Below are 23930 nucleotides of genomic sequence, written 5' to 3'. Positions count from 1 at the left end.
AAGCTTGGCAACTTTGCAAAATGATAATTACACTTTACTAGAGCGTCGATCATGAAGAGCTTTATACTGAAGAAAGTAAAATCTTTTATAAGGGGGGGGGGGGCTGTAGGCCGCTCCTTAGTACACTCCTCTTCCCCGTGAGGTCGCTAAGCTTCTTCGAATGTCGCGTCTCCCGGTCATGGCAAGAAATCGCTCCTTCCCGTTTGATAGATTTGTGTTAAAAGTCTTTATTCATCTAATTTTAATCATCCCCCCACCCCAGGTCGAAAATCCCATAGAGACCAATAGAGACCATCAGAAAAATTCTATTGGTCTCTAATGGTTTCTGTTGGAGTCTATTGGTTTCTGTTGGACCCATAAAACTGAATCCAATAGAGACCATTCAAACCATCAGAAACCAATAGAAACCAATAGAAATAGAAACCAATAAGACCAATAGAAACCAATATGACCAATATAAACCAATAAGACAAACATAAACCAATAGAACCGAAAGGACCAATAGGACCAATAGGACCGATAGGACCAATAGAAAACCAATGAGACCAATAGAACCCAATGGGACCAATAGAAACCAATAGGTCCAATAGAAACCAATAGAAACCAACAGCTAAATCTATCTTATGCATATTCATGATTACTTTATACGTGTTCACAGAAAATTACATTGATCATAATTTGTTAAGCAACTTATGACAATGTACATCAATTTTGTGATTTTTATTTTCTTTCGGCAACTAATGACCAATAGATTATTTGTTTAATCATGTTACAATTTCATTCACGTTTTAGCAATAGATATATTGATTATAATGATTACTAACCAAGAAACAATTCATGTATGTTTATTATATAGAATAGTACAAGACCTTTTAACTAAAGGATATTCTTAAACTCACTTCAAATGATCTTTGTGACGAAGTTAATGCAATTGAGATTAGAATATACTTTTTTTGGTGGACAGTTGCTAAAATCGATTTACCAATAGGAGCCATTGGACTATTGGTTTTAAAGGGAATTCAGGATATGGGACCATTAGAAACCCATAGAAACATCTCTAATGGACCAACAGGAACCCATAGACAATAACTAATGGACCAACAGAAACCCATCATAGAAGAAAATATCTAATGGACCAACAGAAACCCATAGAAGACATGGGTGGATGCTGGTCCAATAGAAGCTTTCTGTTGGTCCATCAGCATTTCTTTCTGTGGGTTTGTGTTGGTCCAATAGATATTTTCTAATGGTTTCTGTGGGTCCATCATTTCACTTTCCCTATTGAAACCATTAGACACCAATAGCTCTAATGGTTTCTGATGGTCCAATAGGATCGGATCCTAATGGAATTTCGACCTGCCCCCCCCCCCTATTTTGAGGGTATTAAAATATGCCTCCCTGGCCCTGCATCACTCGTTCCGATATGATGTAACGTACAAAATCAGCTGTTCACGTGCCTACTAGTAGTACCTACGCGCACTTTACAGATCAACGCAAGTCGGTCTGATTTGTCGGAGAAGCTGTCCCACTATTCATCGATTTCTATGGACGAATATAAGGTAATTATTGTTTTAAGTTTTAAAAAACATTGTTGACTAGGACACTGAAGCAAAATTAATGAGAATTTCTGCGGAACTTTTTATTTTTTAATGAAAAAATACAATGATTGATGTGTTGTGGTGGTTGAAATAGTCCCGTACGTGTATTTTTGTGTGAGTGAGATTGCTAATTTTTCGAATGTTTGATTAATCTGTTCTTATCAGAAGTTTGTATTGGAGGTCAAGGGCTTGACGTGCACGTGAGCTTTTTGTGTTTTGTCATTTCCTTTTTGCGTTGATTAGTCATCCCTTTGATAATGTTAACTTAGTTTCTGTCCATAATCTGTTAGAGTTACACTAAATAAACAGATAAATAAGTTATTTATTATTTAACTTTTAAGCCAAAGTAAACTCTTTTCCTATAGTAATAGTATAGGTCTAGAATCTAGGCCTACAATTTTATTACTGCATTTAACCCCGAAAATGTGGAAATTTGTGACTAGAGAGTGATGGACCTTTGCTTACCTTCCACATATATCAGATGATAATGAGCTAACCTGCCATTTTCATTACTAAAACACAGACCTTGCATGTTTCTGCCGGAAACGCAAATACATGTGATCATGGTGATGTAGATCTAGACCTATGCTAAAATGCATGATTTTGTGTTACCAATTTGATGCTGACTTTACAACAATGGTAATGAGTCTATTATACATAGCCATAGCCATAGGATTTGCTATATGATCTGATTCATGACCTCTTCCTTCCTTTATACTCTGCCACAAACTTTGGAGTTAACAAGATGAAAATTAAGTAAGGAATCATTTTCTCCTTTGAGTTTGATAGCTATGATCTACCCTTATACAATCACTGCTAATGCACACTAAACCTATTGTAACCAATTCTATACATGGGTACAAGCTTGCCATAATCAGGGGCAGATCTAGGTGGGGGGGGGGGGGGGGTGCTTCGGTGGTTTAACCCCCCCCCCCCCCCCTTGGCACAAAGCTAGATCCGTCCCTGATAATAATCAACTCCTTTGATAGTGGGCATCAAGCCTGTACATGTATAAGAGCCCTGAGCTGACAAACCTAGCTTAAATCCCAATAGCAACCTTGACCCTAACCTAACTCAATACCTTTGTGAAATAGAGCCCAGGTCAAATATCTGAGCACCCAGAGTTCCACTCAACAACTTTCTGGTAACAGACTTTATAATTTAAAAAAATATGTATATTTCTATTTTACATTATTTCATTACAGGAGATAGCACTGCTCTATGCAGATGAAACAAGAAGAAAGGTCAATGAACTTTGCTCAGGATTAGAGGCATGGCAGATCATTGCCTACTCTGTTGGGGTCACATTGCTATTGAACTGGCTCTACAACTTCCTGTGTCATCCCAGGCTTAGTAAGTATGATTAGTCATGTGATTGGTCATGTGATTAATCATGTGACTTATGAGATATCTCAGGATTAAATCCATATGGAAAGCATGTTTAAAGATTTTAGATTTCTATATGGTTTTACAAATTGTTGAATTGCCAATGAGTTTGACCAGGAAGCTGTAATGAATGGAGATACCGTCTCGAAAGAATTTTCCGAGGGAAAATTATTCAAGATTAACCTGGCTTAACAAAAAGAAATGTAACCCTCTCCAGCCATCATTTCCATCAACAGCTGTCCATATCAATGCACAGTCCCTCTCTGGCATTCCAAATAGTACGAAATGTTACGCAACGCCATCTGCTTCCCTAAGTTCTCTATTCACTCGTTTGCAAAAATATGCAAGCATCGGGCTTTGAAGCCATGCGTGGCACCGACAAATTAAGTCATGTTCATGGAAGATGTATTTAGCTATAACATATAAAATGCAGAATTCACAACATTATGACCAATGCAACTTTCTATTAGTCATCAAATGCGTTTTCCGTTCTCGGATAGCTCTACTGAAGACATGGCCATTTTAACCAGCGAAATCGACCAAGGAAATCATGAGTTAGAGCAAATGAAAGATTTTCATAATCATGATTTTCTCATCTAATTATTGACATTTTCCGAAAATTTCCGAAATTTGTACATAGCTAGGAAGGTAGTCCAAAGGTTTATCTTCCTAAAGAACTAAATGAAATTGTGTTATATGTTTGCGCATTTATTGATTTAGGGCTAGAAGTTGTCAAGTTAGCACCACTATTCACCCAAAGTACGGGCCGGCAAAGCAAAAGCCGCCGTGCTCGCTGGGCTGGGCTGTGTGTAGAAAGGGAGGACTTAGTGCTACTAGGGAGCTGTAAGGTTTTGGAGGGGGATTAAGGGGATTACGGTAGGGGAAACAAAAGACGCGCGGTGCCACGGATGACTTCAAAGGGGCCTCTTGGACGGGATCTCCATTCATTACAGCTTCCTGGTTTGACATTCTAAGATAATATATCCCTGAAATTTGTCAGGAACAAGCCTTTATTCATCCCTAGAGTTGCTCAGGAATCGATAGAGATAAGAAGTAATAAAACATTAAGCCTGTCATTATCATCATCATCGTTTTGCCCATGCTCTGGGATCGTTTTTTTTTTTTCCTGGACGGCCCTTAAATGGTGTTGCAGGGATTTGCACCATAAAAATCTCAAAACTTGTAAAAGGCCCAAAATTTTGTTAAAATAACCATAATTAAAAACTTTCCTGAAAGTATGGTGGCAAAATATTCAATTTTTCTCCCTTCAACTTTGAATTGCGACTGACAGTGTTGTGTTCTCCCATTTGGAGTGTACAAACTTAGGGCTTCAACTTTTACTCATAGCTCTAGAGAAACACCATAGAGTTGTTTGATCTGAAATTTGTACATACTGTCATAAACTTATCTTGCTGTTAGTCTGTTACCGACAAATCCTTTATACACCGATTCGGGCGACTTCTGGTGGAAGTGCGCCCTCATAAGGTGACGCCATAACTGGGGGGCGTCTGACTGCAGCTAGCTAGCTTACATTGCAACGGGTATGCTATACCTATACCGAACCTCGCCCAGGCCGGCCAGGGTCGCTGCTCCGCTAGCTAGTAACCGCTCTCGAGCTCTCTGTACTGTCAGCTGGATCGGAGAAGCCCCCCAGTTATAGCGCCGCCACCGGCGGGCAGGTACATAAAACCCCCAAACCGAATCGGTGTATAGGGGCTTTGAGTGATAGTGAATTTCACAGTAACTTTGACAAATAAATGATTTTTCTAATTCAGTTTTCCTCAGTTTGCCTGAATGAGTCATGATAGAGTATTTCATACTGGTCACTAAGTGAACCCATTGACTATTGAAGTCTCTCATTCCCATATGTTTAATACACAAGCCAACCCATTCCAATAGGCAATGATTTAAAACTTTTTTTCCATTCAGGTATGATCCAAATGGACAAAAAAAAATCATTCTGTTCAATAATAATCTTGAAAGAACTTCTGATGGTATCTGTGGGATATGCATTAAAAGAATAAGAAATTCTTCTTTAATGGATAAAGAAATTACCGGTACCACAGATCAAAATGAAAAGGCCAAATTAAAAAATAAATTTATTTAATAATTATGTAATTTAATTTTGGAAGACAAAATACAGTTTACAAATCACTTACATTAAAACCTTCATCTTTTCCCCCCTCTTTTTTCCCCTACAGCCATAAAGCAGCGCATCGTGCAAAACTTTTTCAAGTTTGTGAAAAGTCTTCCAATTATAAAAGACAAGGTAAAGTGAATCGTTGATCTTTGTACCTACGTATAGATAATTTCATCATAGTTGCATTAATTACTTTTATTCAAAATACCTTGCAAGTTCTATCACTATTATTCATATTGAAATAGTGAATGTGTCCTTGGATGATTCATCAACCACACTCTATTTCTAAAGATACTGATATTAGTTTGTGGTCAAGCTGAAATTACCTGTGATGTTTCTATAGGAGCAATCTTTTATGGGTTCGATGTTTCATGTAAAAGAAGTTTATGTCATTAAAGTCAAAGATATGACATAGTATGAGTCAATATAAAATAGAACAAAGTTGTAGCAAATATCTTAGAGAACATAAATAAAGAGAGTTGAAAGAGCTCATTTTCAAATTAGAGTTTGTTAAAAAAAAAATTGATTGTAATTTCTTGTATGTACCACATCTTATGAATTACGTCAATGAGAAAACAAATTGTGATGGAAATATGATTCAATTCACAAAACTGTTAAATGTTGACCAGTACATGTACATGCTCTCTCTCTCTCTCTCTCTCTCTCTCTCTCTCTCTCTCTCTCTCTCTCTCTCTCTCTCTCTCTCTATGTATATAGATCAAAGCAGAGATAGACAAGAATGTATCAGACATTGCCAGAGACCTTTTTCCTCTGAAGCCAGGTGATAGCTATATCACAGAGCTACCTGCAAAAGGGCTTACCAGAGAGAATATCTTGAATAAAGTCAATAAAGACTACAAGCCCATGGGTAAGTCTACAGGATCGCTCATATAATGACGTCATCTATTTCTACATTTTGTTAGGTATTTCAGTATTTTTCCTTAGACTCTAGTTTTCTATATTTGTTTTATGTGAAGCCCCCCCCCCCCCTTCCGGGTCATATAGAAGGGGCCACCTTTTCAAACCGCAGCGTAGGCTAGTGTAAAAGTGAGGCCAGTTTTAGGGCCACCTTTTGGGGCTGACCCCAGGGCAGGCCCCAGACCCTCTTTTAGGTGTAACGGGTCAACAAAAAGCAGTCTTTACAGACAAGTGGTCTCTATGTACAGGTTCTTTTAGTGCAGATTTTAATGGGGAACAATCAAGGGAAGCAAAAAGGGGGTCTATTTAAAGAGGTGGTCTTTCTATCCTAGTGGCCTTTCTCTGCAGGTGTTCTCTAAAGCAAGTTTGATTGTATTATTAATCTTGCTTTAGCGACCACCTGTGAACAGATACCACATGTTTTGTCTCCTTTGGAAATGGTTTCTCATTGAAGCATGTACAAAAAGACCCTGTACATATATACCACCTGCCTATAAAGACCACTTTTCTTGTCTCCCTTGGGTGGTCTTTATAGACAGATTTCATTGTATTATCCCTGATTGCTAGCATTTGTAACCTCCTTCTTCTCTGTCTCCGTAGGGGGTATTGATTGGAAAGGGGGCAAGGTGTCTGGCTGTGTGTATGCAGGAACAGATGAGTTAGCAGCACTAGCAGCCACGGTAAGTTCTCTCAGTCAAATTACGAGTGTACGGCAGATTCTCCTGCAACAATGGCTCCTCGGTCTGTTTCTAACACTAACCCAAATCCTTACTTCAGTCTTAGATCCAAAACTACATTTAACCCTAACCCTTACCCTAAACAGCTTTAAAGGCATCGTTTAACACCGTTAAAGATAAACTCCAGTTCTGGTAAAAAAAAAAAAAAATTAATTCTCCCAGAATCAAACAAAACTTACACTGAATGTTCAAGATTACAAATAAATGACATGTGCCAAACAATTTTGGAAGAAAATGTATACTGGCTGAGTAATGAGCATAGAAAGACAAGGAAATCAAGGTAGTACTGGCCCCGACACCATGTGTGTTGTCCCATATATAGAATTCTGTGTACAGTGCTTGTTACTTTACCAAGACTCGGTCAAATTTAGTATGATTTTGATGACTCCAGAACCTTGCAGTGCACACCAATACCTTCATGCTACATGATCAACTGTTTCTGATCCTTTCTACACCTTTTCTTTCACAATGCAATCGCATTACCAGTACTAAAGTTTATCTTTAAATCTGAGATGCACTGCCCTTCATGTTATCAGTGTCTGTGAAATGGTGTAATATTGAAGCCCTACAAAAGTTGCGCTTCAAAATGATCAAGAAGTGCCTCAAAAAAGTAAAAATCTTTGAGTGACTGGTTTCTCCATACTTGTTTTCCCCAATAGACTGTAGTGTAATGAAAACCGTTAGGAAAATGCAAAATTTGATTTAGTTTTCCAATCATAAATATCTTGATTATCAGACAGACGATCGGCTTGTAAAAGTCATGGGGTTCCTGACTGACCTAAAGGTTTATAATTGTCATTGCAGCATGAGATAAATCCGGGATTTTGTTTCAGAATCTGAGGCAATGTTACCCAATCCCTTTAAACCCTAACCCTACACTTTTGTAAAGCCTGAGGTAATTGTAGCCAGAGGAGATGTCAGATCACAAGAATTACATGTACACATTTTGCTCATCACCTTTTGGACCCAGTAAGGAGGCGAGTTGGCTCAGTCGGTAAAGCGTCCGACTGTCGAACCAAAGATCCTGGGTTCGACTCCCACCCAGGCGGATGACTGAAGCCTGCGTTGTGTGTTAACGTGCCCCTTCCCTTGTTCATAGACGCAGGTTATGTCAAGTGGAAAACACTCCATCCCTCGGATAGGACGTTAAATTGAGGCCCCGTGTAGAAAAGAGTCACTACCTTTGCATGTTAAGAACCCACTGCACTATTCGTATAAGAGTAGGGGGAAACCCCGGTGTAGTGGTCCACCTGCACACACACCCAGTATAGTAGGATAATACTCTGTAAAAGAGGTCTGTACTCAAAAGGAAGAAGAAGAAGAAGAAGAACTCTGTTCCTGTGTATTATTTCTGTGTTGATGGTTGTATTGACTGGATCACGTACAAGTAATTTTCACCTTACTGCACATGTGTGTTGACTTACAGTATCACTCTACAGAATATAATTTCAAGCAGAGTACATACATGGTATGGAGCCTCCAAACAAACACAGCAAAGTCTTTGTGGTTGTGAGCGTTACTTTTCTTCATCTGAATTTTAAAGCCTATCTGCACTAGTTTGGCCAGGAGGGATTAGACCTCCCAGCATGGTCACTGACAGGTGGTTATCTCATCATATCAACTCTCAATTAACATAAGAAAAAGAGGACCAAGGGAAACCAACTGTCACCGATTAGGCGTTGTTACTATATAGAGGGCGCAAGTAGCTATAAGTAGACGTGCAGTGGGGCTTTAAGAGGTGAGAAAAGAGTGTGGTTATGGGCATTGATTTTTTTCCTCTAACTTTTATATTATTTCCTTTTGATAGATGTATGAAGACTTTGCCTGGACCAACCCTCTTCATCCTGATGTTTTCCCAGATGTTCGCAAAATGGAGGCCGAGATTGTTGCTATGACGCTTAAGATGTTTAATGCTTCTAAGTCGGGCTGCGGCACAGTAAGTTAGAATCAGGCATTAGTCTTGATTGCCAGTTACACCTCTAACTCAGGATTAAATAATAAACTTTTAGTTTATTATGTATTCGCCATCAACTTTAAAAATCTTCATGAAGCCAATCATATAATTTTGTAGGTAGCTTAGTGAAACGTAGTGGCACAAAAAGACAGGTCTGGAACGCAAAAGGCATTATGTTTACACAGGCAAATGTAGCAGCTCCTTCAGAGGGGTAATACTGTGCCCCCCTCCTCCATCACCACCACCACCATTAAGCCTTGTTCACATATGATGCTGTAAGGTAGCTTAGTGAATTTAGCGAAACAAAAAGAATGAACATTTTTGATCGTGGGGTGGGTCGTGTGTGGCTATGGCACCCTTTCAGTTTGAACTGACGATGGGCTTGGTATTCGTACGCCTACAAATTCTGTTCATGGAAAAAGGAAAAAATAGGTAATGGACAGTCATGAATTTAAGTCGGTCAATAAAGTCGGTCATTATTGGAGTAGAGACAGGGAATAATTTTCCTGGTATCGCATCGCAATTTGCTATGCATTTTTGCATGACTGCTATACAAAATATCTTTTGTGTAGCAGTTTTCTTCCATAGAAATGTACAGAATTTCATTTTAAATATTCATCCATCGGCTGAAATTGCTAATCAAAAAATTTGAGGAAAATTATTCCCTGAGAGATGATCACAAATAAACTGTGAATGCAGTGTGACCTGCAATCCATGCTTAAAATTTCTGAATGTTCTGCTAATTTGGTTCATTGTGTATATTATTTCTGATTGTTATGCTTCACTTAAAAAAAAGTTGTATTTATCAATCAAATATTTGAATGAATAAATAATAATTTTGTCTTTCAGATGACATCCGGTGGGACAGAAAGCATCTTAATGGCCCTAGCTTCCTACAGAGATTTGGCTACAGAGAGAGGCATTGAATACCCTGAAATGTAAGAATAAAAGACACTTTTCCGATGTGTGTAGCTCAATTGTTACCCCTTTCTTAATCATTCATTTTGGTGAAATTGAAACATTTTTGTCATTTTGCTGAAAGATTTTCATATTTTTTAGCCACTTCACTTTTTGCCTGGTGGCGCTACATGTATGTAATATTGTTAATTTACAAAGCAAAAATAAATGTTATTTATCTCAGCCTACATCATGAAGATCTGCAGAAAGATAGGGATAATATAATGGGTGACCAGACATTTGCTCCGTTTATATTTATCCTTATCTCTTTTACATTAGGGTGACAAATGCAATTTAGGCTTAGGTTTGTTCAGATATGGTTCGGTAAACCACCTCTTTGCGTCATCATAAAAGCCACCACAGTTTTGCTGTGTCATATCTGAACGACCCTAAGGTTTCAGTAGGTGCTTGGTCCAGGGTTGAAGTTAGGGTCGAAAATTGACCATGGAGCAATTGTCACCAGAGCATTTGATAAACCAGTATAACATTTCACAATTATAAAGTGAGTACATGTATTTGTTTTTCTTGTTGACAGCATTGCCCCAGTGTCAGCCCATGCTGCGTTTGACAAGGCTGCCCATTACTTCCGCATGAAGCTTGTCCATGTGCCTCTAGATCCAGTCACTCAACAGGCGGATGTCAGGGTAGGTCTTATGATTTGATTTGATATGATTTATTTATTTCTGTTTGATTTTCTTTTTCTTTTGCATTTTTACAAATATATAACAAACAAACCATTGCAAATTTTACACATTTCAAAAGAATATAATGTCAAATAAAGTAAGGCTGGCTGTAACTAATAAAAAAAAAATCAAACAGGAGGGTTGACAAAGTAAGCATGATAGCATGACTATACCCTCAATGAATATGTAACAATACGAATATGGAGGAACAAAATAATGTTGGTAAAAGGAGAAAGAGAGAGAGAGAAAAAAGAACAAAAAAGAATGATTATCCCACGTTTGCTCCAAAGACAATTGCCTAGTATTAGGGTTAGGATTAAGCTTTGGGTTAGGGTGTGTGTGAGGTGTACATGTCATATTGGGTCTAGAGTTGTGCTTAGAGGAATGTGGTCAGTGTGGGAAATTGATGCAGAGCAATAAGCAAGTTTGTAATTAGGATTTGCGCATGGGCAGATAAAGGTCATTCGTACCCAAATTTTAAAACCATTGAGACAAATACTTGGATCGTGCTCATGAAAGTTATGTAATCAGTATTCATTTATGCACCAACAGTACATTTATCTGATACACAGGTGGAAGTATTCTTCTCAAGAGGTAAACAAAAGGTATTCATGAAGCACCTCCATCCCTTTGGCAGTGATTATCCTAAAATGCACATGTGGGACGTATCCATCATGTTAAAGATCTGTGGATATTTTGGGGTCATGCGTTCCAGAGCTATTTACGAACTCGCTTATTGTCATTTTGAGGCTGTGAGTTGTGATGAATACAGTACAAGATAAATTTATTTACATCAAGTTCTCTAAATTTACACATCAATAGATATAAATTTACACATTTATATCTATCAATAGAAGGAATTTTTTTAGTGAGGATTAGTAAGGATTAATTTACTGGAACATGGAGACGCAAAATATATATATATCAGGGTTTGATACTGAGTAAGGTCTCAAACTAGATATGCATGTAACAATTTCTGTATGTTATATCTGTAATATTTGACAGGCAATGAGGAGAAAGATTAACAAGAGGACAGCTGTGCTGGTCGGCTCAGCTCCGATGTTTCCATTTGGAGTCATGGACCCTATTGAAAAGATTGCAGAGGTAAGGTTAATTTTGAATGTTAATATTCAAACTGATAAATTACTGGGGATTTTAATATTGATATCCTTAAACATTTAAGTAGTTCTGATGCTGCCAATTTTTCAAGTATCAATTCTTCCTATGGCCTCACACTCCTTATAAAAAGTCAAAGAGGTAATCAACTGTTCTCATTACTTTTAGCAATGTCATTTACAACTGTGCAATGTTTTCTGTCTTGATAATGGCTTGTATTCCCTAAAGATGGACTGAATGATTAAATAGCTATAATGCCAAAACTTTTAACGGTATCAATATGAAACTTCATAAGCTATATTCATTAAAAGATGCCCTATGTACATGTATGTCCCACGTTTTAGAACTTTACATGAACCCATGGTCAAGGGGGTGGGGGCGAACCCCCTCCCCTTAGCTGAAAGAGCACCAAAATTAACTGAAAAGGACTGTTGGTTATCTTTCTTAGCTTAATATAGTTCTAAGGAGAACTTGTCGCCTGGCTGGCAGAAGGGCGTTTGCTCAAATTTCAGGTCAATAATGAAACTTTAAGCAGAAGAGCGTTAGCACTAAATCGCCTCAAACTTTATAAAACTGACTTATTTCCGAGAAAAAAATTGTGGCCGTGTTCTACTACAACATTTCTATTAGTCTTCAATGTTTTAAACCAATTGTCGGGATGGAAAGCAGTTTAAATATAAAATAAATCTTTAAATGCGAATAAATTGAAAAGTAGTTTTTGGGTCGCTTGCGAGCTAACGCCCTTCTGCCACCCGGCTGACGAACTACATGTATAGCGCCGGTTGGCGAGGATGGGTGGTAGGGGTGGCTCGACGTTTCAAACAGGAGTGACGACTTATAATTGACTACTTTATAAGCAGTGACTACTTATAAGCAGCATCTAATCAGGGAATTATCATGTAATTTTGTTTTCATCAAATTGTGAGAACCTTGCACATGTATAATTTATTTGAGTGTCACAGTTACCTAATCACTTTAAAAATTGGAATCACTATAATTTTTAATCCCACAAATCTCTTCAGCTCGGTGACTACTACAACATTCCAGTGCATGTAGATTCGTGCTTGGGTGGATTCCTTGTCCCTTTCATGGAAAAAGCCGGTTTCCCTCTAGCTCCCTTTGATTTCAGAGTCAAAGGTGTTACAAGTATATCTGCTGATACTCATAAGGTAAGGTGTCCAAGCATGTGTGCCTCCTGTGAATTTGGGTCACTCCTCAATCTATAAATTTGAATTAAAAAACTGTGTTAAATTCAAATTTGATGTACATTCTTGTCCTAAACATGATTAGCAAATTTACAATTAATGCTTAGACTTTTTTTTCTTCATAGGGTATCTACTCAACCACTACATGTTGGTTACCTTCGTCAATTTGAATGTTTTTTAATGTTATATATTAAAGACCAGAATATTGAATATACATTTTAAATCATTGTACTTAAGCTTTAAAGTCGCAAAGTCCCCCAGAAATACCAGAAAGAGGGAGAATGTAGAGATGGGATAGATAGAGAGATTGAGAGAGAGAGAGAGAAAGAGAGAGAACCCTTTGATACACATAATGGTTATTTCTTGTTCAAATTAAATCATAAGTTGATTTAAGATCATCATTAAGAACATCATCAGTGGCAAAGAATATCCCCCCCAAGCTTCTAACAATATAGTCTGACATGTATGTAACTTTATCACTTCAGTTACGTGTTGTCACATCTTTTTCTTTTGGCAACAGTATGGCTATGCCCCTAAAGGCTCATCGGTGATCATGTATAGTGAGAAGAAATTCCGCCATCCTCAGTTTTTTGTGTCTCCTGATTGGACGGGAGGCATCTACGCCACGCCTACTATTGGAGGTATGTAGGGAGAGAAGATGTGAGGGATTAATGGAATGTAAAGATTGAAAAAGAGATGGAGGCAGATAGAGACAGAGAAAGATAGATATGTACCCATATAGGAGTTTCGCATCACAAACCCTTGCCAATCGTAGTGATGATAATGATGATAATAATCATAATCCTATTCAAATTAATATTAGTAATATTAGAAGAAGTAGAAGTAGTAGCAGTACTTCTACCACCACGACCACCGCTACCTCTACCTCTACCACCACCACTACCTCTACCATTACATCTACCGCTACCACTACCTCTACCTCTACCACCACCACTACCTCTACCATTACATCTACCGCTACCACTACCTCTACCATTACATCTACCACCACCACTACCTCTACCATTACATCTACCGCTACCACTACCTCTACCTCTACGACCACCACTACCTCTACCATTACATCTACCGCTACCACTACCTCTACCATTACATCTACCACCACCACTACCTCTACCATTACATCTACCGCTACCACTACCTCTACCTCTACGACCACCACTACCTCTACCATTACATCTACCACCACCACTACCTCTACCATTACAGTACACGCCGAAAATCTCCGCAACACGATTACACGATTTATTTTTAGGATTACACGGTTTACACGATTCACCTGAATCGTGTAACTGTGTAATCGTGTAAATTTACACGATTGAAGAATGTCGCTCTGAATCGTGTAATCGTGTAAATAGTTAAGTGCATTGGTCGGATGATTCGACCAGATGCAACAATCGTGTAACTGTGTAATCGTGTAAATTTACACGATTGAAGAATGTCGCTCTGAATCGTGTAATCGTGTAAATAGTTATTAGGGTTATAAGGGCATTGGTAGAACGATGCGACAAGCTGCAACAATCGTTAAATCGTATACTGCTTACACCAATTGCTTTATACACAACTTACCTTCAGTGTACATCAGTTAATTACTGTACTTTATATTCGTGTATAAACCTCAGCACTTTCCACTAACATGTATCGTATACTAATCCGTGAGACAAGGTAGGAAAACGTCAGAAACAGGAAGACATGATAGATGAAATAGAAAAGGAAAAAAGATAGCTACGAGGAAAAGGGAACATATAAAAGGAGAACGAGGGTTGAAAGGCACGATATAAAGATAAACAGAAAAAATTATGCAAGAGAGAAAAAAGGGAAAACTAAAAAGTTGACCGGAAGAAAAGAAAGAGTGAAATAGAGTGATAAAAAAAAGAAGGGCGAAACATAGTAAAATTAACAGAAATTAGAAGGCTATGAAACGGAGAGGAAAAGAGACAAATTAATAAGGTAAGAGGGGAACATAATGAAGGAAAGAGAGGCGAGAAAGATATGGGGGAATGGAAAGATATTGAAAGAAAGAGAGAGAGTGAGAGAGAGAGAGAGAGAGATAAAAAAAAAGCTTTAGTTGAAAGGAAAGGGGCACCGATCAGATTTTAATAGGGGCATTTATCGGAGTTGATGGGGGCATTTATCAAAAGTGAAGAGGGGCACTTCTCGTACTTCAAGAGGAATACTTACTAGAGATTAAAAGGACACTAATGAGAATGGAAAATGGACATTTATTGCAAAGGAAAATAGGAACTCGTCGAAAGAAAAGGGGCATGTGTCAAAAGAAAAGGAGCACTTATCAGAGTTGAAAAGGGGAAGGGGCACTTTTACAAATTAATAGGGACACTTGTCAAAGTAAAATAGGTACTTTTCCTACATTCAAAGGGGCACTTTGGGGGAACTTGAAAAAGTGGGGGGACACTGTGCCGCTAGCTAAACGTAACTCAAAGACAGTTGGCCATTTACTTTTCTATTCACTCTCGGCTTGCAACTGTTCCCTACACTCTGTAGCCAGTGGCTTACATACTTACGTACATGTAATACCTATTGTTCAGGGGGATCCTATGTTCAAGGGGAACCCCCTGAACAATAGGTATTATGTAAGGATCTCTGCCTGTAGCTAGGGCAACAGCCTTTGTCCCCGGCGAGGGTCAATGGCAGGGCACATTCAGAGTAAGCTTCTTTTGTATGTGACAGGAAGTGTGCCCTTAAGCCTTGACCGTAGCTCTTTATACATATAGCTGAATAATGCAATGTTGTAACAGGTAATTTACGAAAATGAGGAACGCTAAAAAGCAATAAGTGATCAAAGTCTAAGGCCCGAATTCACAAAGGAGGTTTGTCGACAATCCTTGGTTTTCGTGCGTCATATGACGCGTTTTGACGCGTTTTTACAAACCAGGTTTGTAAAATGGATAATGATTGAATAAAAAAAGTATAACGATATTCATAGTAACGAATGAGCTGGTGAACATAATTCTAATTGGTACAGCCTTGTAATGTAAGAGTATCACAACATACTTAATTATGTTAGCCCTCCTTTACATTTTGTTATCATTTTTACTTATTTACAACTTAGAAATAACAAAATTCTCCCCTTCCTTCGTCGTTCATCGCTTTTTTCTTTTTTCTCACCGAGGATTAAATCCGAGAGTGCTTTTCGGGAAGTGGACTGATTTTTTTAAACTTTAAAACAGTCTATAATAAAACTAGAGACAAGACACTGCAATTAAAAATATATACAAGAGAAAGAAAGCGTAATCTTCGCTATCCCCTCGTATCGTCCACGTTGTCCTCGTTCAACCAAGAAGTAAGTTCTTGCTTTTACTGAACTAGACGTCCTTAACCTGCTCACTATCACCACTGAAAATAAATTGTAACACAATTCCAGCGAGCAATCGAATCGTGTAAATTTTGAATCGTGTAATCGTGTTGCGGAGATTTTCGGCGGGCAGATTACACGATTACACGATTCGACCTGAATTGAGGAATCGTGTAATTTTACACGATTACACGTTTACACGATTCAAATTTCGCTTCATTGGCAAAAAACGAATCGTGTAAAAATAAATGGTTACACGATTCCCGCGAGCAGTCGAATCGTGTAAATTTTGAATCGTGTAAATCGTGTTGCGGAGATTTTCGGCGTGTATTGTACATCTACCGCTACCACTACCTCTACCTCTACGACCACCACTACCTCTACCATTACATCTACCGCTACCGCTACCACTACCTGTACCTCTACCACCACTACCACTATCATTACATCTACCACTACATCTACTATAACTACTACCACTACCACTACCTGTACCACTACCACTACAAATAGCTCTACTACTACTTCCACTACCACTACCACTACCACTTCCACTACCACTACCACTTCCACTACCACTACCACTTCCACTACCACTACCACTACCACTTCCACTACCACTACCACTTCCACTACCACTACCACATCCACTACCACTACCACTTCCACTACCACTACCACTACCACTACCCCTACTACTACTACTACTACTACTACTACTACTACTACTACTACTACCACTACTACTGCTACTACTACTACTGCTACTGCTACTGCTGCTACTACTACTACTACTACTACTACTACTACTACTACTACTACTACTACTACTACTGCTACTAGGGGTAGAGAGAGAGAGAAAGAAGAAAAAAAAGAAGAAAGAGACAGAGACAGGGAGAGGACAAAATATTGAAAAAATTATGAAGGGTGAAAAGATTCCAATCATTCATTTTCCTCACCGTCTTGCACCATGTATACTTATTGCATTATTTTGCCTCATATAATTCTGAACGTGGAGTAGTTATTTTAACCTATTGACTACAGGAACCAGGTGTCCCTATGTTAAAAGCCAATGGGAATGAGAAAAGGCAGTAGTCAAAGGGTTAAGACCAAATTACATGTACTTTATATGTCTCTCTGCAGGGAGTCGAGCTGGAGCCATTATTGCTGCCTGTTGGGCTACGATGATGTATTTTGGTGAAGATGGATATGTTGAGAACACCAGGAAGATTGTCTCTACTACGAGGAAGGTTGCTGAAGAGTGAGTTGAAAGTGGTTCATTCTACAGTATTGCTTGAAATAAAGTAGACACATTAACACCAAGTCAAACCTTAGTCTATGGCAAGTTATGAACTGTTCCAAAACAGTCCGTGAATTGATAAATAAAGTGATTACTTTAGACAGCCAATCTGGCTCGTTATATTCGTGCCTTGTTCCTTTTAGTTTCCGTTTATATTGATCGATTTCGGCTTTCTGTTTCATTCTTGCATTTTACTCTGATGAGTGCAAGTCAAAAAGCTTTAGTTATTGCTCTTTTCAACGCTATTCTCTGATAAGTCTATGGTATAATACATGCAGAAACGCTTGACAGTATGAGAGGGTCTACTTGATTTCAAGCTATACTGTACACGTATGTCTATTTACTTAACTGTTCCAAAACAGTTGGTGAAGTGATAAATAAAGTGATTGACTGAGAATAGCTATATATTGTGCATTATTGCAATCATGTATTGTTAACTATATTAATGTTATCATGAATTTTGTATCCGTAGTAAGTGTCCATTAGTATGCATTAGTAAAATGTAATGTGGATTTAGAGGTGTGATGTGGTCCAGTGCATAAAACTCCAGACTGTGAACCACAAGGTATCAAGTTCAAATCCCTGTAGGATCACTAATATCCTTTTGCCAGACATTAATCTACAGTTGCCGCAATCCATTCAGGTGATGTATCAGGGAACATATACCTATCAGAAAAAAATTCCTTCAAATGCTTGAGCGCTTTAAAGGGCATTCGTGCCAAGATTGGGTAATAATAATGAAACACCAGGAATAACCATGAACAATATATACACTGTAAGACTCTACTCTTAGAGTGCACTGCACATTGGATCTCTGTTATCACAAAAACGAATTAGATGAAATCACTTAAAGTAGGTGGATCGGCAGTTTCCATGTGCAGAAGGTCATAATTCACTGACTCCCGACTTGATGGAAGTACAAGTCTGCACACAGCAAACTTGTATTCCACTCGTGTGGTGCAAATGTCAGATAAGGGCCTTACCATATGGGTAAAAGACAGAGTATTACATAAAGTCTGTTGGTCATAAAACTGAAGGCTAATCCTGGTGATTGAGAATTGGGTAAACACCTGAACCGGTGTCAAATCCCCCATGAGACTCAACTTTTATGTGTCCTTAAGAGATGATCAGTTCTACAAATCAAAACTATTCAAATTTCTGTCACTCTCTCCCATGTGCAGAGTTGGTAAGATCCCCGGCCTCTTTGTGTATGGCAATCCTGAGGTGAGCGTGGTAGGCGTGGGGTCAAAGGTCTTCAACATCTACCGTCTGTCAGGAGCCCTCACCGAGCGAGGGTGGAACCTCAACTCCCTTCAGTTCCCTTCAAGGTAGGCTAGCCGATGATCAGTACTCCTCCTCCCTTAAAGTGGAAAGAAAGGTGGAAGAAAATACAGTAAAAGTAAAAGTAAAATCTAGATGAGTAACCGTTTATAGCCTATTTGTACTAGTTTGGCCAGGAGCAATTATACCTCCCTGCATGGTCACTGACATGTGGTTATCTCATCAAATCAGCTCTCAATTAACATAAGAAAAAAGGGGACCATGGGGGACCAATGGTCACTGATTAGGCATTGTTTGCAATATAGAGGGAGCAAGTAGCTATAAGTAGTGCAGTGGGGCTTTCGTATATCTCCATTTAGACTACTACAAAGAAGTACATTTACCTCAGAGAAAAGTTAGATATTTGGATTGCTACTTCTCTATTCATGATAATATCTTTGATTGTAGCATTGTATCTACCATCGCAAGAATAGAATTGTTACTCAGAGTTATGATGAATGTCGGTTTCCTCGTCTAAATGTTGATCAATTTTGCTGAAAACTATCATCAATTATTTTTTCTTACATTTTAAGCCAAAGTGATAAGCATTTAATTTCTGTAAAAATGCTAGAAAGTACCTTTACTTAAAGATAAAGGTGTGTTCTGGTAAAAAAAAAAAAAAATGAATTCTCACAGAATCAAACAAAACTTACTCTGAATGTTCAAGATTACAAATAAATGTCATTTGCCAAACAATTTTGGTAGAAAATGTATACTGGCTGAGTAATGAGCATAGAAAGATTAGGAAATCAAGGTTAGTAGCCCCGACACCATTTGTGTAGTCCCATATACATCTTTCTGTGTACAGTGCTTGTTACTTTACCAAGACTCGGCCACTTTTATTATGATTTTGATGACTCCAGAACTTTGCAGTACACACAAATACTTACATACTACATGATCAACTTTTTCTGATCCATTCCACACCTTTTCTTTCACAATGCAATCGGATGACCAGAACTCACCTTTATCTTTAAACGATTTGCACTCTATATTTTAGCTTCCACCTGTGTGTGACCCTGCGTCAGACATTTCCTGGAGTAGCCGAACAGTTCATCCAGGATGTCAAAGAGTGTACAGAAGAAATCATGAAGACGCCCAACGAAAAGGCGTCAGGAAGTGTGAGTATACTCTCCATTTGTAACCTCCTTATGTGTAGGTGTCTGTCATGGTATAGTGGTTTATTCACTTGACTCTCAATCCAAGGGTTGAGGGTTTGAATCCCAACATAGCACCTAACATCCTTTGGCAAGACATTAATCCACATTTGCCACACTCTTTCTAGGTTTATATGGGCATATGGCAATGCTAGGGTAATAATAATTACAGGGCTAGCAGTATTAATACTGTTATGGCTACCCTTGGTAAATAAGACCCAATTATTATTCTTTATCATAACTAATACAGTTGAGAAAAATATCAATGAATCTATGATCTGCCTTGTTTTATTTTGTGCAAATGTCTTCTGAGCAGAGCTCCCAGATATACTAGAAATCAAGGAAAACCTGAGAAATTAGTTTTTGACCAGTGAGGGAAAAGTCATGGAATGTGAAAAATATCAGTGAATTTCTCTGACCCTAAGAGCCATTAGTCAGTCTGTTGTATTTTTTCCCCTTCCAAACAACATGAAAAGCTGGCTTTTTAGTGTGTAATGGTCCTAATATTTTGAAACTCCATCAGGGAACAATTGTTTACGATATGAGCACAACCATGCTCCTCTTCTCTTCCTATTTTGGAGTAAAGAGACAGTCTGCTTATTAACCCCATTGGCTATGGTTGTACCTGTATTAAAGTGTATGGTATTAAAAGAATTCATTACCCAATGGGTATTAAAATTGCACCTTTTGGCAGTGCCATGCTAGGGGAATGCCTTTTGATTCCAAAACTAATTCTATTCCTGCTGTTTTTCCCCACACAGGCTGCTTTGTATGGGACTGCCCAAGCCATTCCAGATCGCTCCCTGGTAACAGACATGGCCAGAGGATACCTAGATGCCTACTACTCAACTGATCCCATTGAATAAGCACCATAGTGTTAAATTTTGATTACCAATCGTATTGAATAAGCACTATAGTGTTAAATTTTGATTACCAATCATATTGACTAAGCACCATAGCGTTGAATTTGGAGTACCAATCCCATTGAATTAGCTCCATAATGTTGGATTTTGATTACCGATTACATTGACCATAGTGTTAAATCTGGAGTGTCATGTTAGCATTTGGTGTTTATTCTAAATCTTCACTATAAATTTGTTTAAACATGTCACTGTTACTACTGAGGCAAGCATGATGTGTGCTCATCAGCTAGTTAAAGGTTAGATGATATTTGATAAAGCACAATAGTGTTACATTTTGAACATGATGTTTGCATTTGGTTCTTTAAAATTTAAAGCAAATAGAAATTTGATGCTGCTTGTAAGTATCGGCTTGCGTGGTGATGTAGATATAAAGTAGGCTTGCGGTAGCACCATGTGAGAGAGAGAGAGAGAGGATTGAGGAGTCCTGAAAAGGACTCTCTGTAATCTTTCTTGAGGGTGTGTAGTCCTGAAAAGGACTGTTGGTGTAGTCTTGGAAATTTGTTGTGACAACATTTCACTGTTACTTTGGGTGAGATATGTACTCGTGATAATAATATTTACTTTTTCTTTTTCTTTTGAATTCAGTATGAACATGAGTATTGTTGGATGTATATGAAAAATTATGAATCGATAGAAACATAGAAAGAAAATAAACAAAAAGAGAAAGAACTAAATCTGTATCTTGTTCTGTAAGAATAATTTCTTTTCAATTTCACAAAGTAATATGTGATTACTATAACCATGATACGCATCAAATATAAATAATGAAATAATTACAGGCCTTGTTTTTCAAATACTATGCAAACTTGTCATGATCCTTGTTCGTGATTCAATTGTGTTACCACTGCTGTTGGGTAATTTTGGCATAGATAGCAATCTTGATATTTTCTGGAGAAATAGTAGCATAAAAAGAGTTAGCGTATTTGTGTATTAATTTTGTTACAACTTTTTTTGTTGGCAGGGTGTCATTTTGTAACTATATGTAGGGAATGTTTAATGAGCATTCACTTTTAAGTGTACTAAAGTACTTTACATTCCATTTTGATAGTCTTGTATTTCTATTTTGATTGTTTGAATAAACATCCTATATATTTGACATGTGCCATTATTAACTGTCAAAAATTTAGTTAAATAAAAATATTGGTATTTTCAATGATTATTATATGTATAATGTATCACCATTTGTGCTTCTAAATGTTCTTAATAATCTAAAAGATCTTACTGTAGTTTAAAAAATAAGAGGATCTTTCTATGTAATAAACAAAAAATGATTCTGCCTTAAAATGAATACTCTTTTGATTATATTTGTTGCAATTAATATTGAAAATATGTGTATAAATTGGTAAATTGTTCTAAATATTATATATATGTTTACAACATGTATTTTGAAAGCTTTATTGGTTATCTTCTACATCTTGTAACACTTGAAGTGCATTGGGTGCTTTGTAATGCTTCAATTCTATTTCATCTAAAACTTTTGACAAAGAAGTCTTGTCTCATTTTAAAGGGACTGGATTGGCAGTTTCCATGTGCAGAAGGCCATGATTCGCTGACACCAGACTTGGTGGAAATACCATTAATGGGAGTATAAATCTGCACACAGCAAACCTGTTGGCCAGTCAAGAATTACCCCCTAATCGCTCTGAGAGCTTCGGGCAAGGGTGAAAAGCGAAGCATTACATATGGTCTAATGGTCATAAAACTAAAGGCTATTAAACCCTGGTGATTGACAACACCTGTTATTGGGTAAACACCCAAACAGCTGACTTCTATGTGACTTTAAGTTCCATTTGCTTCATTAATTGTGAAGATAGGTATGGAACACTGTTTGCATTTAGATGAAAGGTGACAATAAGGACTCATAATTTGAAACCTGTTGTACAAGAGCTAAACTTGTTGCTTGCTTGTTGACCTCATGACATAGCTGAGATTTCTATATTGTACTCTAGCATTTCATTCCTCCTTTTTTTTATTACTTTTGTATGAAAGGAGTCATACTTGATCTATGAATTTGTGCCTTCTTGATTAACTAATAGTTCATTACGACTTCAAACAGTTCTCAACAAACTATACATGATTAATTGTTTTTGAAACTCAAGACATGAAATATAAATATTGTGATGATAAATAGTTGTGTATTTAATCTTTTGAGATCCATGAAATTATCACTTAACAGTTTCAAAGTCTAAGAGAGCAGTGATAAGTAAGATAAGCTGAGTACAGGTAAGTATGTTTCTTATGTGAATTATTATTATAATTATTTATAGTATGACTTGATTATAATATTTTCCAACATAGAGTCTTAAAGATTTATGAAATATTGCTTGTAAACTTCTTCAAATTGCTGTTTTAAATCAATAGTCTGGATACACATGTCCAGACACATAACGTCCGGGTACATGCATTTGGTTTGATAGTCTTATATGTATAGTACTTGCCATAAGGTACTTACCAAATTTCAAATGTTTTCAAATTTGTTTTACAACATCACCAGACTCTGATGAATAAAATATGTAGTCAAACATTAATTGACAATATATATTGTTAATGCAATTCCATTCAATTCAATTGAACTTTATTCCATAAATGCAAATGATATGAACCATACATATGAATGTTTACAATTATTTACAGTGAAGTACATGGATAAAATAAGTAGAACGACAGAAACAAGTTAATGTAGGCATATTTAAAGAACAAAAGCAAAAGCAGAAGGGGTAGTCAATAAAAAATGATTTGCCGTGGACTACTCTAATTCAAATGAATATCGTCTCATTACTTCCACGGATGTTTTCATTTTCAATGACTGAAATTAAATCATGTTCTCTACCAATAAGTCAATTGTTTCTATGATTTGTTTGTGTCTATTAGTTTTATGCCCCTCCCCAACTTTTGCTATGTTACAACACAATGTCATGAGCTCTCATGATAAAAGTGATATTCTGGGTTTGTATAAAGCTAATTAATTCATCGACGATGACTCTATTAAAGCGCTTTATAGATTATTAACCCCCTCATCGGGTTCTTAATGCTTGTCAGCCTACAATTAATGTATGCACCTTCTCCACTCCCTGGGGAGTATTCCAACAAGGCGCTTTTTTATAGACACTTACAATGTCAAGTAAACTACAATTAACTTTGTATCTTACTGGCCTGGGTATCCATTTATTAAACACCTGGGTTTTAAACTACCGGTACATGT

At 37.5% G+C, this 23930-nt stretch overlaps 1 protein-coding gene across 1 annotated transcript; it reads left to right on the top strand.

Annotated features, from left to right (window-relative positions):
* The first annotated feature begins 1471 nt into the window (after positions 1-1471).
* Positions 1472-23564, top strand: LOC585643 (sphingosine-1-phosphate lyase 1). The gene is made up of 15 exons (XM_785463.4): positions 1472-1559; positions 2804-2951; positions 5186-5253; positions 5842-5992; positions 6643-6722; positions 8587-8715; positions 9583-9671; positions 10226-10334; positions 11379-11477; positions 12512-12658; positions 13215-13335; positions 17172-17289; positions 18510-18656; positions 19649-19769; positions 20567-23564. Exons 1-15 carry the CDS (start codon positions 1545-1547, stop codon positions 20669-20671), a joined length of 1647 nt encoding a protein of 548 aa, XP_790556.2. The 5' UTR covers positions 1472-1544; the 3' UTR covers positions 20672-23564.
* The last annotated feature ends 366 nt before the right edge of the window (positions 23565-23930 follow it).

The sequence above is a fragment of the Strongylocentrotus purpuratus genome, unplaced genomic scaffold (assembly GCF_000002235.5).
Source record: "Strongylocentrotus purpuratus isolate Spur 01 unplaced genomic scaffold, Spur_5.0 spur5_scaffold_10, whole genome shotgun sequence".
In the NCBI taxonomy this organism is placed as follows: Eukaryota; Metazoa; Echinodermata; class Echinoidea; order Camarodonta; family Strongylocentrotidae; genus Strongylocentrotus; species Strongylocentrotus purpuratus.
Note: the sequence above shows the minus strand (reverse complement) of the source record. Positions and strands in the feature narration are given on the sequence as shown.

What these genes read in the sequence shown, in the direction of transcription:
- LOC585643 (XM_785463.4), top strand. An exon ending in TTCCAATTATAAAAGACAAG is followed by an intron (nt 5,254 to 5,841) that starts GTAAAGTGAATC and finishes CTATGTATATAG; the next exon opens with ATCAAAGCAGAGATAGACAA. An exon ending in CGCCACGCCTACTATTGGAG is followed by an intron (nt 13,336 to 17,171) that starts GTATGTAGGGAG and finishes GTCTCTCTGCAG; the next exon opens with GGAGTCGAGCTGGAGCCATT.